This window comes from Hyalella azteca, unplaced genomic scaffold (assembly GCF_000764305.2).
Source record: "Hyalella azteca isolate HAZT.00-mixed unplaced genomic scaffold, Hazt_2.0.2 contig11639, whole genome shotgun sequence".
Taxonomy (NCBI): domain Eukaryota; kingdom Metazoa; phylum Arthropoda; class Malacostraca; order Amphipoda; family Hyalellidae; genus Hyalella; species Hyalella azteca.
This window is the reverse complement of record NW_025941628.1, coordinates 132,905-152,471: the sequence shown is the minus strand read 5'-3', so window position 1 is coordinate 152,471 and position 19,567 is coordinate 132,905. Positions and strand designations below refer to the sequence as shown.

The 19,567-nt window shown below is 35.8% G+C and overlaps 2 protein-coding genes across 6 annotated transcripts; one reads left to right on the top strand and one right to left on the bottom strand.

Annotated features, from left to right (window-relative positions):
* The first annotated feature begins 1,998 nt into the window (after positions 1–1,998).
* LOC108679881 lies at positions 1,999–8,152 on the top strand. Its single transcript, XM_018168619.1, has 5 exons — positions 1,999–3,707; positions 3,989–5,250; positions 5,578–5,691; positions 5,951–6,124; positions 6,677–8,152. The coding sequence occupies exons 1-5, from the start codon at positions 2,082–2,084 to the stop codon at positions 6,732–6,734; spliced, it is 3,234 nt and encodes a 1,077-aa protein (XP_018024108.1). The 5' UTR covers positions 1,999–2,081; the 3' UTR covers positions 6,735–8,152.
* A 144-nt stretch (positions 8,153–8,296) lies between these two features.
* On the bottom strand, positions 8,297–19,353 carry LOC108679882 (threonylcarbamoyladenosine tRNA methylthiotransferase). Of its 5 annotated transcripts, XM_018168624.2 has the most exons (13): positions 18,658–18,858; positions 16,849–16,952; positions 16,519–16,595; positions 15,359–15,776; positions 14,735–14,872; positions 13,104–13,196; positions 12,560–12,748; positions 12,033–12,235; positions 11,380–11,525; positions 10,877–11,057; positions 10,287–10,433; positions 9,747–9,893; positions 8,297–8,931 (listed from the first exon to the last, which is right to left on the bottom strand). In XM_018168624.2, the coding sequence occupies exons 3-13, from the start codon at positions 16,588–16,590 to the stop codon at positions 8,746–8,748; spliced, it is 1,920 nt and encodes a 639-aa protein (XP_018024113.1). In that variant the 5' UTR covers positions 16,591–16,595; positions 16,849–16,952; positions 18,658–18,858; the 3' UTR covers positions 8,297–8,745. The 5 variants fall into 5 exon arrangements, with proteins under 5 accessions (XP_018024113.1, XP_018024110.1, XP_018024109.1 ...); XM_018168621.2 differs by lacking the exon at positions 18,658–18,858 and adding an exon at positions 19,247–19,353 and having other exon boundaries at positions 16,519–16,952; XM_018168620.2 differs by having other exon boundaries at positions 16,519–16,952.
* Positions 19,354–19,567: the final 214 nt, after the last annotated feature.

Genomic DNA, 19,567 nt, shown 5'->3' with positions numbered 1-19,567 from the left:
AAAGCAGCAAGAAGAAATGTTGCATGGATGTGTTACAATGCAGTTTTTTTAGTTTATAGCTGTGGCCCCTAATGATGGTTCTTGTTTCAAATTCCAGTAATCCTACTGGGACCTTATATAAACCGTGGGTATGCTTGTAGGTCACCATGCAGACGTTGATAACGGAGGCTTGGAAGCTTGATAAATTTTAATCTTTATTTTTAAAATTTGTCTTTCTTTTTAAAATTGTAATACATGAGGAAATTAAAAATGAAATGATTCTAAAAAATCTGATTTCACACTATAGTCAGCTGAGCAATACAATACAATAATGTACACTGTTACACATATGCAGTACAACGTACACAAACTGTGATTCACAAAGTAAATTAGAAATTGAAGAAATGAGCAGTAAAATATCTTACTTACTTCCATAGGTTGCATAATCCTTCCATGCTGCACAGACCACCTGGCAGCACTGCACCAGTTTTGACAACAGGAGAGTTAGGAGCTTTGCTTCAGTTTTGTTTATAGAATAGATTATTTATATTGAAGGCATGCAGCACAGCTTAAGCACTATGGCAAGAATAGTGGCCTTGACAGTACATCATAGTGGCAAAACAGACTTGTTGGGACTCCCATTTTTAGTCATGTGACTATGACTGTAAGTATTCCAAGTAATGCAAGTATCATGGATACTAGAACTTATACATAAATAATGAATAAATTTTTGAAAATGACCAGCAAATTTATAACAAACTGGTTCCTAAAAAGCTCTTATTTAGTAATTGCTCCCATCATAGTGTCAAGCAAGAGACTTTATTCTTGACATTTCTTAAGCTTAAAAGTTGCACACAGGTGTTGGCTTAAAAACATGATTGACAGAATTTGTGTAGCTCATTCCAAATAAAAATGGCAGCTATTTCTGCATGATGGGTATAAAGGGGCACCCCTAAAAATGCATTTACTGTAGAACCTTGGTTAACAAAGGTTCCAGTTAACAAAAAATCAATTGGCAACAAAGAATTTTGATTATATTTACTTTGCTCAGCAAAAAATATTTTGGTTAATAAAAAATTAATGCATCATCAATTATCACAAAATTGTGCATATAATGTCATAGATAAAATTGTGCACCATGCAACATAGAATGAAAAGTAATTAACCTAAACTATGCTTTATTTATCCAAAAAATATAATGGTTGTCACTAAAATATTTCTGTTTCAAGTAGGTATGCTTTATAAATTTTTGTTTTTGTTATAGTGAATTTGCTTGACTCAATTAAAAGGTTGCAAAATTACAAGCCATCCTGTATGCTTAGTTGCAGAAGAAATGCTACATGGCTGCTGATATGAAGCTTTCAGTGGACAAGATCATTGTCAATGCTCAATGGCATGTCCACGGATTAAGTAATGTCGCATCAAAAATACAGTAATTTATGGAGGAGGTAATATCATATCAATAAAGGAAAAATGAGTAAAAATCACAGAAAATTTCATTTATTCTTTATCTACATTATATACAAAGGAAGAGGAAGACTTCAGAGTACTTTTAGTAATGGATGAGTACACTCTGCATGCTTCAAACGTTTTAAAATTAAGTTTTATTTCAAGTGTCCCTAATTATCCCATTCCCAGGGTTAGTTCAGGAGGCTTTTATTTTGTGTCTGGCACCTTACAAATGAGCATATGGAATTTTTTCAGAGATGCCATACAATAGCCCATGCAAATACCTTTAAAATGAGCCTAAACTTGTTTATGAAATGTTTCTTGGTAAGAAGTTATTAAGGGAAAACTCTCAAAACTGTCCCTTATGCTACCAATTCAACAGTACATACTGGTACATATGCTACCAATTCAATTTTTTGTATCCAGAAAAATGATCTCATTAATATATTTCTCTTGGCATTTTAATTTTTTAGGTTGTTCCATAGGCTGTTGTAATTTCCTAGCTCCACTGTTAAAGATTTAAAAACTGAAAATATGTTTGAAGTAAAGTTAATATTAATTTTTTTTTTCAGAAATTAGCCTAAAGACTGTTTTGAATTTTGATACTTCATGGTATTGCAGTTCACCACATTGATTATTTTACGGCTGCATAAATGGCTGCTAACAAAAGTGCACAAAATGATTCAAGAAAAACTGGGAGCAATTCACATGAAAATGCTGACAACCTTTCATGCTCTTCGGAACTACCCCCTCATTGGATCTTGAAACAGTCACGCTCTCGAAAAGGCCAGATTTACTATGCAAATTGTCTGACTAAAGAAGTTACATGGGAACTTCCTAATTTTGAGCCCTGCCCTGAAGGCTGCAGCAAGTGTCTTCAATATCAGAAGGTTGTTCCAAAGGAAATTTTTCTTTGTAAAGGTAAAACCAACAAACTTATGACTTCCATTGATACCAAAAGTGGTTCTGAGAAGCGCAAAAAGTCAGCAATAGAAAAACCTGACTTGGACAATTTCTCTCCAAAAAGTAAGAAACTGAAATGTCAAAATCTTGAAGATGTTAATCTCAAAAAGGAAATCCTGCCCAAGGCTGGTGGTATACAGAAAAATCCAATCTTAACAAAATCTTCAATGAAATTGGATCCTAAATTTGGTTCTCCCAAGTTCCAGAATGATTCTGGACATACATCAGAAGCAAGTACAGCCAATATGAAATCTATTTCTACAAAAAAATTTATTTCATCAGTAAAGTCTGAAAACCAAGATGACGGGTATACATTACATCATATTAATGTTATGAAGTCAACCAATACTCTTAGTGGAATTAACTCTTCTTCTTCTCCACCAAAATCAAAGACGTTTTTGCATCAATGCAAGCCAAAAATCCCAAAAAAGCAACCTTTCACCACCAATATCATTTCAGAAGAGACTTCAAGAAATATTTCTGAGAGAAACTTAAGTGAGTCTGTTGGAAGAACGCTTGATGGACTTGGGAAAGTGCTCAAAGTTCCACAACTTTGTACTTCAGAGTGCAAGGAAATAAAAAATGTGAATGTTCTAAAATTATTTTGCAAAAAAGCAAAAATAACGGAACTCTCTCAACAACCAAAAGATTGTCAAGCAGTACAAACTTTACTTGATCCTGATACCCAATGGCCTATAACTCACCAAGATGAAACAAGTTCAATGATTTCCACTGAGAAGCATTCCACTGACGAATTTCCCAATGAATTTGTGCAGTCATTGCCTAGTAAATTTGGTGCTATTACACCTGATTCTTCAGCCATTGCTGTTGGAATTACATCAAACAAAAAAATATTTCCACAAAGTATTGCAGAAGGCATTGATGCTGAAAAAGGTGGCATGGCCAGAGGTACACTTTTTGACAACAAACCTTGCAAGCCCATACCTTTGGAGGATGCAAGCTGTCTCAGTAGATTTGGTCAAATAGAACTTGATGTCAAATCTTTGACCACATGCATTGTTGTTGATACTAACATTCTGATTCACAACCTGAGTTTGTTGAAATCTCTGTCATCTAATAACATTTTCATGAGAGGATCTGAATATCATGTGCTAGTTGTGCCCTACACTGCTCTAGTAGAGCTGGATGGCCTCAAACAGCAAGAAGCACTCGTGGCTAGAGTTCGTGCTGCAATTAAATGGTGCAATAAAGCTTTTGGCCCAGCTTCTGCTGTGGCCGGTGAAAGTTATTCCAGCATTGTACAGGGACAAAGCTACACTAATTTTAAATATCTTTGTGAAACAATGGGAAGCAAGGTAGGTTACATTCGATTGTTCCACTAGAAAGTGTTTCTTGCTAGCATAATCAGTAGTCTAAATCTTTCTTTTGTTGATTAAATATTTTTAGTTTTCTTTATAAGCTGGTTGCTCATTTAAACTCTGCAAACTTATACCCTGATACTTTTTAAATGATTTTTATGATATATTCATTCTCTTTATTACATTATGTTTATCCATTTGAAATTCCAAACTATATTGATCTTTTCTTAATCAATAATAACTTATAAATTTCATGCTGCAATAATTGACTGTTTCAGAAAGGCGATGACTGTATACGCGACTGCTGTTTGTGGTTACAGCAACAGGGCTTCTGTGTGATGCTCCTTAGCAATGATATGAACTTTAGGACCAAAGTTCACATGGCAAACATTCTGTGTATTGACTCCACGGGCATGTGGAACAAGTTGGAATGGTTAAATGAGACACGATCATCAAATTCATTGCAGCTCTTTCCTGTAGAAAAAAATCAGGACATAGGGTCTGTGAAAAAGAATGGTGACTTGAATCGGCAGGGCCAAAAAAGGGAAGTCTTGTTGAGAACACAGTGCAAAGAAGTAGATGCCTCAAGAGATGAGGATTCGGTTCCATCAACTGATTCTGTCACTAATTTGGGAATTATTGGTCGAACAGAGTTCTGGCAAACTGAAAACATGATTATGAATTTTTCATCAACAAATTCTGATTCGCTATGCCCTGTTCAAATTCCACCTCGTGAAATCATTTGTTCTTCCTTGAAAAACACAATTGAAAATATTTTGAAACAAATAATGCAAGATGTTTATGATGATTTGTGGCTACAAATTGTGTTCAGAAAACCTCCTTGGACACTTGATGACCTTATTGTGTGCTGGGAAAAGCACTGGCGCGCTGTGCTCTTTGATCAATTTCCGAACTCTGTATTAAAATATTTGAGACGCTTTAAATCGCTGTTAGCCAATGAAAGCACTGAAACAAAACTTTTTGATTCAATGTCTCAAATCTTCCTGCAGTTTTCTCTCACAAAATTCAGTAATTTGGTTGAGTATCCTAAAGAACTGGCCTATTTTAATTCATCAACCTCAGAGTTTTCTAGCCTATTAAGTTCTGGGGAAACCTCTGACTCTTCAATGACATCATTTGCGAATCAAAACAACATTGAGGATGTGATGCTTAAGGATGCATTGGCCTACTCGGCTGCACAACTTGATTCCCTCAATGGAGGTCGCCCTGCTTCAGCTTCATCAGTGTCTGCCATTACATCTTCTGAGTCTTCCATCATATATAGTACTTCACATTTTGTTCCTAATTCTATTACACCTTCAAAATTCTGTCCAGTACTGCACTCTTCTGAACCAGAAAAAGACGCATGTGCTAGTCAATTTAGCCATGACACTCGTCATCAGGACGTTTCACCTGTCAGCCTCACGATACAGGATGAAGCAAATGAGCAGCGCGCTGTTGACGAGATACTTGATTCAACAATTCTAAAAGTTGCACTTGATGCCTTAACTGCTACAGGCAACAAAATGAGGGACTTGGTGTGAGTTGAATTGTTTTGTACTGAAATGAGTTTGGCTGCTTTTGATTTATATACGTACTATTTCGTATATGTATTGTCAAACTAAGTTTGAATAAATCAAATTTAAAATTCAGAATGTACGTTTTTGTGATACTAGAGTTTTTATTTTTATTATCATGATTGTTAAACAGCTATGTTGAAAAATTTTCATCTTCACTTCTCACCTAAACAAAATCAATAAAACCGACATTATCATATGGCAACTGGAAGAAAAACTGAGTGAAATTTATGTATCAAAAAGAATATTTTTCACGAGTGTAATGGTTAGCTGTTCTCTATTTTCTTTAGCTTGGACGGCTTATCAAGTCTGGCTGCTGTGGAAGGACCCGACAGGACGCGCGTACTGCAGTCACTGTTGTGTCTACGCGACTGCATCAGGAGCCTCAGGGAAGCCATTGCGCGGTCAGATGCAATAAAATTAATTAACTATGCATGGTAAATCATTGTAACTATTCCATTATGTCAGTTCCTCTTTGATTTATTTCGCCTGATTGAGAGAAGTCTTATTTTGTGTGTGTTGAAAATGTTTAATCTTTTGATGTTTACTTACATCGAACAATATGACATTTCAATCATTACCTGTCCTTGTTATACCATTTTTTGCCCACGCACTACATGCGTTTTCAAGAATATTCCGCTAACAATGATGGTGGTGTTGCAGATGTCGTCTGCAGCCCTCAGCAGCGACTCACTTGACCGCCCTAAGGGCGGCCATATGCAGCTTCTGGACCAACGTGCCTGGCGAGGTCTCGGTGCCTCAAGTATTCAGTGGCCCTCAGGGCGACCTTATTGCCCAGGCGCTCTTCGTGAAGCAAGAGTCCGAGTTTTGGTTGAAGTGAGTGTAGAACTCTTATGAGTGATGAAGTTTTGTTATGGTATTTGTTTTTGACAAAGTGTTTTCCTTATTTATGCGGATATTTATGCTGTTTTCGAATAACCGCGTTCATAGAAAAAGTTAGCTTATTTCATGTGGCTTCTTGCGCAATCCTAAATGGGTTGTTTATGAATGCATTTCTAACAAAGAAATAGTCTAAAACTTCAACACACATCCGTAAATAAAATTAATTACTTGGGTCTAGTGCGTCAATTCGTCAAGTGAAGAGGATTTGTAAAATGTTGTGACAACGAGGTAAGCGTTCCAAAATTGTTCATCAAATGAAATGAATTTCATATTTAAGATAATATGTGTTTTCTAATCGTTGAAGCTTTCATTTAACTGTTCAAATTTTCCTTTTCTAAATTACTGAGATCAGCAAACAAAAATCGACCATTTGTACTATCACCATCTTATCAAAATGAGTAGATGTATGCTATTCAGTTAATCCTATTTAGTAGCATCTACTAAGCCAAACCTTACTTGTGTGTATCAAAGAGCTCTGTTTTGCAGCTGCATCAATCAACTAAGGGAAATGGAAGTGAAACTAGAACTTGCCCAAGAACCGTGACTAAATTTGTAAGCTCTTCAATCACGTCCCTGGCCTGATGAAGTGAAAAGATTGAAACGTTCCCGCGTTTTCCTCCAGTGATTATTCTCGTCCATTTTTCACTATAAATTTAAACTTTAACTTATTAACTTTTTTCGAAGATTTTACATTTACCTTTTTTTTGCCAAGCTACACTTCTTGGTTTCATTCATGTTATTAAGGAACCCTTCTTGTTTAATTCTTATTTTTAGTGAGCTTCTACTCAAAATGAAGTAAGGGAAGAAAGTGTAGACGTTACCATGTCTGTCGACCAGTTTCCCAACTGCGGGTTTCATGCTGGTATCTTAGTGCACATACCTTTATGTTACGACAGCTGCCATGATTTTGTTAACTCTAACTTATATATGAAGATAATACAACTTCAAAACTCGACGTTGCCATCTCTTTTGCATTCAGTAAACGAGAATAAAATGCGTTGCAGTTTTATGTTATAAGTTAGCTATTGATGAAAATGCATAGATTTCATTGAACATGGGTACAAATCGTTAACTTGAATGTGATGTTTACTGGTGATAATAACGCTAAGGAACGCTTCCTAGAATCTAGTTAGACGCTATGCCACTATTTCGAGTTTACACACTTCGGTGCTACTCTAGAATTTCTCACTTATAAGGATTAGTCAGCTGTGTCATCGTTCCAATAAGCAATAATCATTCTTTGTGCACTACTTAGGTTTCTTTAACGTATAATCAATCCATCACGACGCTTCAACATCCCCCAATGTAGTATTTTTGATAAACCTAATTGAACACAAAATTCACTTTATCTTAGGGATCCGATGTAATTCAACTCGTTTACATCACTGCTCTTTAGTTCATTTCCGTTCCTGTCTCAGTGCATTTTGGTTTCTAGGACGTTCATTATTCTTAGTTTAAGCCCTTCTCCGCAATTCCGATGACCATTTTAAGTGTAGCGGTTCATCATTATTCACAGATGTCAATCTGTGCACATTAGAGGAATTACGAGTCTTTATAAGGTAATCCAAAATAAGATATATTCACTGTTATCTTCTAAATGTATGATCCGTAGTGAGTTGTGTATAAGAGGAAAGTCTCCACGAGTAAATCGTCAAATATTGTTGAACATGCTTCCATTCCGAACGCTCTCGAGCCTAGGTAGTAGATATTAGAGCGTAAGCTGCGTATGAACTCTTCGTTTCTCGGCACTGACACGTTTAGGTGCTAGTTCTTTCTATGCCGGGTATTGACAACGGCATTGAGGCAGGTACCTACGGTTCAGTTGTGAAATCCTTATCGGCCAAATATCGTTGGATTGGAAACAAGCAACATGATGTAAATAATTATTTCACTTTTTCCCTTGCAATGCTGTTCGTTTCGTGGCGAGTTAATGCCAAAGTTTAGAATTATACGTTTTTCTCATAATTGTTTCAAATTCCCTTATGCTGCTGTGAAATTTGTGCAGAAAAGTCACGTGCGTGGAATCAAATTACTTGATGATTTACATTTGTTTGCTTTAGAATTTCGAATTGACTAAGAATGTAAAGCAAAAAAGAAAGTACCAAGTAACTTACCCATATTTTCATTAAAAATTTTGGAGGCCAGGGCCACAAAATGTGTTTTCTGTATTCTTCAATTAAAGATTACAGAATAATCAAGAGCACAAATAAAGTCACAATGCAACATTTACACCTAGAATCCCAAATTTAGCCAGGCAAACTAATGTAAAAAACGATAGAATTAAATTTCCAAGCGGATAGGAACTGTGAGCGTTTTTACGAGGTTATAGTATTACGGAGCATTGCGATCAACATTTCTCGTTGCATGTACGAGTAATTGGCATTGAATGAAAAACAAACGGTTATTCAAATCTTGAATCTCGCATCTGTTACGACACTTTACATCGTATGTCAGTAAACCGTAGCATATGCTACGCTCATTGCCAGTTTTCCACTACAAACCTTGCCTAACTTCTTGCTCTCCCAAATTATTGACTAGCAGCAACCATCAAGGGCTCACGCAGAAATTATCCTCAAGCAAACCCAAGCGAGTTTAACGAGCAAAGCCGAGATTATCACAACGAAGCTAAGCAGGATCCATTTCTCCTGTCGTGCAAGCTCCTGTTTGCGCGTGGCGAGATCTTGGTCGGACGTGAGAGTGCCGTTCTTGAGAGTCGCGTCAGAAGTACCAGAAACAACACCCTGCAAAAACGTAAAATTAATATATTTCCTCTCATATCAATCATCGCTCAACTCTCTTCAGGAGAGATTTTTTCTTCTGTCAAGTAAAACAAAAATGCTCGGAGCCTGAGCAGTGCAGTTCAAGAATCAACTACCAGAATTATAATTGCGCTTATACAGCTGCGGCGGCAGGATTTCACTAATCATCTGTCTCTCGGACGACCGGTCTACATACTGTGCAAACGGTTTCGTGTCTTCGTTTTTGTTGACCATCATCTACAATTTCTGCCGCGTATTGGCTACGAATAGTTTTTGGATTAAAGACAAATAATTTAGAACCGACGTTCATTAATATATAATTTGTTGCCAATTGAGACATTTATTGACAATCTGTATAATTGGAGTGCTAATAAATTTAGCGTCCGCTATATAACTATAACTGGAGCTACTTATCCCCATTATGCTTTCATGATCCAACTTAACTTTTCATTTCAACAATGTGCTGTTGTAAAAATATTTACAAACAGCCTTACTAGCAGAATGTGTGAAAATAGAGATCGAACTTAACATCTGCCTACAGAAATAAGATGCAAGTAGTTATTTATCACGTTCAATCCGCGGTTTGTCCATCGTATATTTAAATAATTGTCAAGTATAAACAGAATTCTTGTAACTTGATTTTTTTTTGCTTGAAGGCCACATTTTATTCACTTCTGCCCATGATACAAGAAAAAAAATTTTATGCAGCGTGATATTATGGAGGCTTAATAATCAGTGCAAGTATGAACACACAGTTAATTATACCATTAATTAAAGAGATGGCATAATAGACGTGCCTGTGGTAAAGTTGGCGCCACAGCAGGTGATACAAGGCGATCAGCAGGCGTAGTCACCACACGCCCCTTCATGAAGTGTTTGCCCGTCTCCGTTATCACAACCCGCAGAACTTTACCTAAATAATTCTCTTCCTTAGGCACCAATACCTGCAGGCAGAAAAAAACAGTTCTACACTGAGCATCTGGTTTAACGAAAAATCGCCAATAAGTCACACGCATTAATATACCGTTTGAGACGGTGACAGTGTGCATAAGTGAATCTCGTGCTCATCTTCTATGGCATGTTCGGAAAATGACCTATGATTTGGAAAAATTGCTTTGGATAGGGCAATAACATACCCAATCATAAAATCAATCTTTTTAATTGTCTACATATTATTTCTCGTCAGTGAAGTATAGGTATATGAGACAGGATCAAATTCATCGACCGTTTTCACGAGTTCTTCAGAACACTTGTTCACGAGTTCTTCATAACAAATTAAATATTAATCACAACATTCTCCATTATTTCAATTCTAAACTGTCAAGGAAATTGTGTACCTGTTCATAGAAATCGTTGTGTCCAACCCAGAATTTTTTGTCATGAGATTCCTCGGTGACAAGCACTTCTTGCTCCTTCCCCAGCTTGTGATCATACGGCCGATACGACTGGAAGAAGTCGCTCAACTGCTTCGTGCGGCTTTTTACCTAAAGACAGCATAATTACTCTAACTTTGCGAGTAAAAATTATCAATAGTGGCTCACTAGTGAACGACTATTAGCGATACATTCATTTCAAGTTATTGGGCTTAATGAAAAATTTTGAGAGCGCCGTTTTCAAACTTTGTTGAATAGAAAATTGTTTAATTGCCTGGTGGAAAATCCACGCAAATGATTGATATCACTTCTATCCGCGCAGGGCCAATGAAACGTGCAACAAAATTGGAGGGAATACAAACGATTACTTTTCGATAGCTTGTGATTTACTGAATATTTTTTACTGAAACGAAGATACAATTAGAAATCTGGACAGACGACCTTTAGGGTAATTCCGAGTGGGAGCCATCAACAATGACAAAGGATAAAAGCTGTTAAATCACAATTAAATTGTAGACCTGAGTTTCCAGCAATAATTTTAGATCAAGACTTACAAGCTTTGGATCAATCCTGGGCAGGCGTGCAGCGGGAGTTCCGGGCCTGGGGTAGAACTGGTTGATGAAGAGTGACGGGAAGCGATACTTGCGACACAGACTCATAGTCTCTTCAAAATCCTCAGCCTTTTCACTGGGGTAACCGCATATGATGTCAGTCGCTATCGTGATGCCAGGGACACTGCAGCATAGGAATAAAACATCATGAATTTAATACTTTTTTTTCGTAAAAAAGCCTATGCACACCTCTGAAAGTTAATTTTAGGAGTCCGATCAACTTTCACAAGAAAATTCCGTATTATTGAAGGCAAATCCACAACATACAAAATACAAATAGCCAACCGCAATAAGCTGTGAATGTTCTGCGATGTAGAGAATCGGCCACAGGCCTACGGCCTAGTAAACGCTGAAACCGCTATAATATTATTATATCAAGTCACCTTACCTTTTGTTTTAAAACTAAAATGTTTTACGAAGGTACAGCGCAAGCACAAACAGCATACTTTTCACTGAGCGTGTCGACGACGGTGCAGAACTGCTCCCTCCTGTATTCCCTCTTCATGTCCCACAGGACGTTGTCGCTGCCGCTCTGAACCGGCACGTGAAGAAACTTGTACACTCGAGGATGCCGCAAAATCTCTGCCATGTCCTGAAAAATCCGAGCAACATAAGGGGGCTCATTGCTTGGAAAAAGATCTGTTGGGGGACAACAGGATGAGTTGCAAAACAGCCTTGTGAAAAATTAATTTGAATGACATTATAGAATACTAAGTTTAACTTGATGGGATTCAACCGAGATTTGCTCAAATTGATAAAAAATCAGGATCTCCAGAAAATTAATTTTGGCTTTGATGATAGAAAACATTTCAATTACACATACATAATTTGAAATAAAGCTGTTCCTAAGTTTTTGTGGGGTTTATTTAAATAAACTATTTAATCATTTAGTTCACTGAGACATGATGTTCTGGAATGACTGAGTAACATCTATTAAATTGGAGAAAGTTCAGTATTAGTAACTTTTTTATGAACGTCGGCAGAGAAAATTACAATTAATTTCAATTGGCTTTTTAAATAATGAAATTTATCAAGAAAGTAATGATTTAAAGAATCATCAACTGACTTGTTTTTCAAGCTCAAAGAAAATCTGGCATACCTTGAGGTGGTCGAGAATGTAGGGTGGGTTGGTCATGCCAAGCCTGAGTTTGCAGCGCGGTGGGATGACCTCCACGAGGCGGCGCAGAAGTTCAGGCAGGCTGGTGCCAATATCACGACCATACGCTCCGGTGTCCTCTGACGTCAGCCAGATCTCCACAACGCCCTCGCTAAAAGACTGCACTGCCCGCGCCACCAGCTCATCTAGGGCAAATTGAAAGAAGTTAGATTATCAGGCAAAGTTTTAAAAATGAATAATTACAAGATATATTGTACAGTAGTAAAAGGTTTAACAAGTACAGTAGAAACGCTGTTGTAGGAAACTTTGCCGTGGCCATACATGTCTTACTTTCAATTATCATGAAAAAAAAAAAAATTTATGAAATTGTACATTTAATAACTAATTTTTTCCGCCCATTAGCTTATGAAAAAACCTCTGCAACTTTCATTCCAAAAATTTATATTGAAGCTGCTAATTCGAGAATTCACCAATTCATTTTAGAACACGCCATAGGACCCATGGCTCACCGACAGGATAGGAGCCAAGCTGGCCGCGCGCGTGCTTGGTCTTGCAGTAAGTGCACTGGTTGAGGCAGCCAGTATTGATTGATATTATTTCAATGAGCGGGTTCCTTCGAATCTTAGGCAACTGAAGACAAGCCCCTCCCAATTTCTTGCCTGACTTCTTTTTAGTTCCAAGTAGTCTCACACTGTTTCCTGGACAACAAATTAGCTACAATTGCCATGTGATCAGCAAGACACTCACACTCAAAGCACCATAACCAACATTTTGAGAATTTGAGATATTTTATTAACCTTTGATAATTTCCAGGTGTTCAAGGCTGAAAATTAAATTTAACACAATTAAATTATACAGAAAATCTCCCACACAATATTTACAGTTATGCTAAGTATGCTACAAATAGGAATCAACAATTATCGACATTTCAGTGGTAATCTTCTGCAAGAGACGTTACCTACTAAGGATAATGAAATATTGAGAAACAGAATAATGTAAGAAAGAAGATAATTTTTTAATTTAAAAGAAGATAATTTTAGATATTAGACTGACCTCTAAGAGTCTCCTCAACTACCTCAACAACTCGATCGATCTGCTGCACTCCCACGATGCTCAGGCCAGCCAGGAACTCAGACTTGGGTGCACCTGTGAAAGTTGGGCCACAATTAGAACTAAAATTTTCAGGGCAAGAACATTGATGAATACAGAGTAACCAAATTTTTCAGGGCGTAGAGAAAATAGGATTAGGTTGAAATAAGAAAATTGATTAATCAAACTTTGTGGAGGAGACTCAATAGTTCCTGTCTCTGGAAAATATATAAAACATTCAAAATAAGGTACTTTTAATTATATTTCTGATACCAGAAATTATTAAGCCACAATATAAAATACCTATGCTTGGTAAATGAATTATTATGTTAAACTAAACAAAATATTGTAAAAAAATATCAATTTGAGAAATTTACTATTCTATGGAAGTGAAGATATGAGAAAATATATTTTTCAATTGTATGAACTAATAATATTTGTTAGCTTAACTAATTACACAATGACTTTGCTAGGTAGGAGTCAGTGTAGGAGTCAAGTTAAACATGTTTAATACTTGTCTAATTCAACTGGAACTCATACATAATTATAAGCAAAGAACAATGAGTAATATCAAGTAACAGAAGGTGTAATAATAAGAATTGAGTTATCTAAACAAGCTACACAACCATAATCTCAAAAAAATATAACTGAGGGGAAAATTAGATGAAAATATTTGATAATTCAGTGTCAAAAGTGGAAATAAACATATTGAGGATAACCTGCAAATACTTAAACAGAGAGATTACCTACAATAAGCACAATAATAATAAGTTATTCTATGTTATAGTAATGGGGCTGAGTGCCTTTTTCTAAACACAAAAAAGCCCAATAAAATTAGTAAATACATGCTTCTGAATCTAAATTTATAAACTTTGTTAAAGTAACAAAACACCCTGTTCAACAGAAACGTATACAAATGTAACTAAACTATAGGGATAGAATGTTCGACAGAAATATATACAAATGTAACTAAAATATGGGGATAGGATGTGCAACAAAAATGTATACAAATGAAAATAAAACATAGGAAAAGAATGAGAATACAAACAAGACATAAAAGAGAAAAAATCCAACGAGTAAAAATAACTAAATGCATAAATGAAGAAACCAGAAGATATGTCATCTGCTTGTCATAAGAACACTGCACTCAGAAAATGAAAAGAACATGATTAAATAATAAATTAGTAATCATGAGAATATATGACTAGAAATAAGAAACAAGATAGTGGAAGATCTTGTGGAAAGCACAGAAACAACAATAATGCAAAAATCATCTGCTAGACTAATAACAATTAATCTAGATTAATACCATGCTACATTGATAACAACACTGAAACTATATAGTACATACATTATAAAACAAAAACTTCACTCACCAGTGCAACTGTGCGCTTGGTTTACAGTACAAAAGTTAGTCTGAAAATTAACCTAGATACATTTATCTACTTCATGAAGGTGGCTAAAGATGCTAAGAGTAAACAAATTAAATTAAGCATTTAATTAAAATTGCAAACAGTGAGAACAAGAAGCCATGAAGTTTGTGCTACATAGTCACTTGTCAAACACTTGATCCCTCTGACAGCGGTGGGCCTTACCCTGTGAGACACAGCCAGCAACCACAACCTTTTTGCCCAAGGCATGAGCAGCATTTATTTCGTTTCTGAGGTGATGTTCAGCAGGATTCTTCACAGTGCAACTGTTGAGCAGCCACAGATCAGCTTCTAGTTTATCATCTGTCAAACGAAAAATGGCACAATAAATATTTGAAAAAGACAGTACTACAAATAAGAAAATTAAACCTTAAATTGAGTATATACTTTCTGCACAATAACTGATTATATTAACTTACAATTCATCCACCTGTAAATTTTGCCATGAACTGATTTGAATCAATTTGAAGCATCAGCTATTGTAGTGACAAACTTTATACATTTTTGTTTAGCAGTATTTTGTGTGTGTGATTGTTTTGCTGAGCAGCTAAATGATTCTATTCATTTTCTTTTGCAATATAATGTAAGTAAGTATTTATGATCATTGACTTGTGGTTATATAAAGCCTCCATGTTTTGCCATTTTTGTCTGAAAAGAACAGCCGTGCATTCAATTTGATTTGAAATAATAATTAAATGAACTATTGAAGAGATCAAAAGAGTAAACAAGATATTCAAATACTAAAGTAAATGAGAAAATTATTGAAGTGAATTAACAAATCAAACTTACCTACTATATCATATCCATAAGCTGCTAACTGTCCAGCCATGTATTCCGAGTCACTACTGTTGTGAGCACAACCCCAAGTCCTAACAAACACTCTAGCATGGCCAGGGATATCACTTTCATTGCGCGTGTCAAGTAGATGATCAATTGCTGATGAGCCATTGGATTTTAAGCTATGAGAAAATATGAACCCTTCTGCACCAGAATTGTTTGAAACTGGAGTTCCTACAATTCCATTACAAGTTGGCAACTGAGAGTCAAGGCTAATTTGAGAGTCTAGGCTGGCTACACTGCTACTGCAATAATTTTGAGTAACTTCTTTCTTCTTAGTTTCCACTTGTTCAGCTAGTTGGATGCAACAGTTAGGTTTTCCACAGCCAGATTCCTTTGTAATAACATAGGCAGCATCCTTCGTAGTTGACTGTGAGAAAAAAATATATTCATAAATTAAGCAAAAAAAGAGTAAAGACAATTTGACAAAATAAAAATTGCTTCTTATTTATAGATTCAGATTTCAACCTGTCCTGAACCATACTCTGCCTGTTAATGAAAAAAATTACATATCAGTCTGTTAAGCATAAATTTTCATGTATTTATGTTATTTGTAAAATTTACCTATATATATATATGAGAAAGTTTATGAGTTTCTAAAATACAACCAAAATGTACCCAGTATTAATAAAATTATTTGTGACAATCCATTCTCTAAAAAAAGCAAGCTAACTAATCCACATAACTCATTGAAAAGATGTTTCAAAACTCAAGTCACATTTGTTACTAAAGAAGGATGCATTTAAATAAACGTATATTGAGAGTAAAATGGCTGCAATATCATATATTTATATCATACATAAAGGCAAACAAGAGATTTTTTAGAATCAGTTTATTTTTAAATTTCTCATCTAGTTACTGAAGATTTAAACTCATTGTCATTATCCTTCATCTTGTGTAGGATAATGCTGGTATCCATGATGCTTAACTGGTCTATTAATAAGAACTTTATAGGACTCAAAAATGAACTTGGGAAGAGTCTAAAAATGTCTCTGATATACCACTATAAATTTTCATTTGAGTGAAAATATAAATCTTATTTAACTTCTTTATGATTTCTTGTGAATGCTATCTAACTACACTCACTTAAGGCTCATGCGATGGTGCCATACCTGAGATGCGTCATCATTTTCAAACGTTTTCTTCCTTCTTCGCACTTTGGGCACTATGGTGTTTCTTGCCATTCTAGCTGTAGTATCCCAAAAATCATCAGATAATATAAGATCTTCAATATCATTATCATCCATCTTCAATTGTGTAAATAATCATAAATGGCAGAAAATTCAAGTTATATCAGAAATTTTAATATATGAAAATGAATTCAATTTTTAGCCTTTTTACAGTCAACAATGATCCAGTCTGGCAAACTCCTATGTGATTGTGGGCTTACAGCCTCAGAACAGGATGGTGGTTAGTGTTATATAGTTGAAATTGCGACTGACAGAGTATTGATTTTTAATCAAAAATTTTTGGGCTCTCTGAAGACTTGTCCACGTGTCTTAACGGCAGTCTGACTCTGGCAGAATAGTCTCCAGCATCCACAGGCCTGTTGGAAAACAGGTCAAGTCACTGTAAAAATACTGCTTGAACAGTTTAATTCATTAGGCATTATATAATATGTGCAGCACAGTGCAGGAAGTACCAGCAAAGAACAACAATGCTAGCAAAATGGTGGATAGCCACTTTCCCCTTTGAAATGCATAAGGAATTTAAATTTAAAAGTCCTGCCCAAATGTTAACTTAATTTGATTGATTTGTGTTTGGAAACAAACTAAAAAACTTGAAGTTTAATGACACCATCTTGTTCCTCTAGTAATTTCTATCAATTACCTGCTTAGCTGGGATGCACAAAGGGTTGCACTTTATGCTACAAATAAACCTTGATATTTTATTTTCAAATTAATTAAAGATAATCTCAGATCAAGATTGCAGTTCTTAGAGCATGCTCTCAGAATTTCAGAGCTCTGCAGCTATTGTGACAGTTATTTCTACCATTCCAGGAATGCATGTTAGCACTGCAGTTCACTTTCAGTTCAGTCATGAGCCAGTGAGGTACGCTGGTACTGGCAGTGTTTTGGTTCATATCTAATAATAGGCATAGGTTATGAATTTATTCATTACGCATATAAGTGACTGACCAGGATGATTTTACTGTTAGAAAGACATTATTACATGAAATGGTTTACTACTTTACTTGCACGGTTGCACCTAGCCAGGCCCAGGCTAGCGCCTGATGAACTTACTGGCACAGTGGCAAAGCAGAGAATTTTTTAGACTTGCCCTCAAGCTCATTTTTAAGTCCTATAAGTAGACAAGCAAAGTATTGTGGAATGGATACCAGCATAATCATACATTAGAAATTGGTTTAAATCTTAAGTAAATGGGGAAATTAAAAATTAACTGATTCTAAAAAATCTGGTTTGTCACTATGCTTACTGGTGAAATTTGTCAAGTGCTAATGCTAGTCAGCCTAGCCTCTAAGCTAAGCCACTAGCTGCCCTACCGGGCACTAGGGCTAGGCTAGCCGCTAGGTTATGCTAGGTAGGCAGCTAGGGACAGGCAGACAGCAGCAGGAGCAGCCACAATGACCAATTATTATTTTATTTTTATTATCATCATTATTTAAAATTTATTATTATCATTTATTGTTAAATTTGTTATCATTTTCCCATTATTTTTCCCATCATTTCGCCATTATTCTTTCATCATTTCTCTATTGTATAGGCCTACTCATCATTTTCATTCATTCATGAAATCATGATCATGAATTTCATTCATCATTCATGTTCATTATTGTTCATGCATCATTCTTTCATTGTTTCTTTAATATTAATTTTTTATCTATCAATTATTTAACAAATAATTATAATAAACTGGAATTTATACTGTTCAATTCTGCCTTTTAGTGAATACTAGGTACAATCTTTGAAATTGGCCAATTTAAAAAAGTAAAAAATTGATAGCTTTTTCACTTTTCTTTTGTATTCCACTTTCATTTTTATGGCAATTTTCTTCTCATATCAGCTGTAAATTTTCATTTAGATCCCAGGAAAAAATTTTTTGCACATACCCATATAATAGGTAGGTATATGTTCATAAATTTAAATTGTACATGACGTTATGCATAGGCCTAATTATTATGCCTATGCATAACGTCATGTTCCATTTAACGTCATGTTCGTGATATTAGGCCCTAAAATTCACAGATCTAGAAAGATCATATTTCATCCAATATTAGTTATATTACTTACTAGTTACTACTAGCGTGACCTAGACAGTGCCTCACATTTCAGTTCGTACTCGTACAAGTTACTAAATTGGAGGAATTGTGCCGGTAACCTCAACCGCTCTACGCTTGCCAATGTTTACGTTTCACAAAGACGGGCAGACGGGTTAGCACTTATCATAACATAACATTCTTCTTCTTCTTTTGGAGCTGAGGGAGCTCTGGAGACTCGTCCAAGGCAGACATAACATAACATAGTGATCTCGGCGCTGCAGTGTAGGCCTGATGTGGCCTGTCGCCGATTCTTTTTCTTTTCGTGCCTTGTTCACAGAAGATCGAAATCGTGTCATTTGACCGTATTTTTTCATGACTGACGAAAGTTTGAAATAGCTACTCGACTTCCACCGGTGTTCGATATGGTGCTAGACTGCTAGGCATTTCAAATCTGAACATATATTTTTCCATAGCTTTATCTAGTCTGTTCTTGAACGCCTTCATACTTGGAGCGCAAACGATGTCATCGGGGAGGCTGTTCCACTGTCCACATGTCGGTGATTCGAAGCGAAAAGTAATTTTGTCGCGTGGAGAAGTTGCAGCGTAGTTTTTTCACTTACCACGTACACAAGAAGAAGATCATGGTTGAACTAGTAGTTCAAACTTCAACCATAAACAAGATAACTACATTTTAATTTAGGGTGCTGAAGCACGGAGCAAATTTTGGCCGCTAAAAAGACTCTAGCGACAATTCTACGGACTCGCCTGCGGACTCCAACGCAAAACCTAACTACACGCTCAACCGAAACACTCATAACTCCTACAATACTGAACAGATTTGCTTGAATTTTTTGAATATAAGTAGTTATTATCGATACGCTGCGGTAGGAATAATTACAGATTTTTCGATAAATTAGTTTTCAATTAAAACTAATAAACGT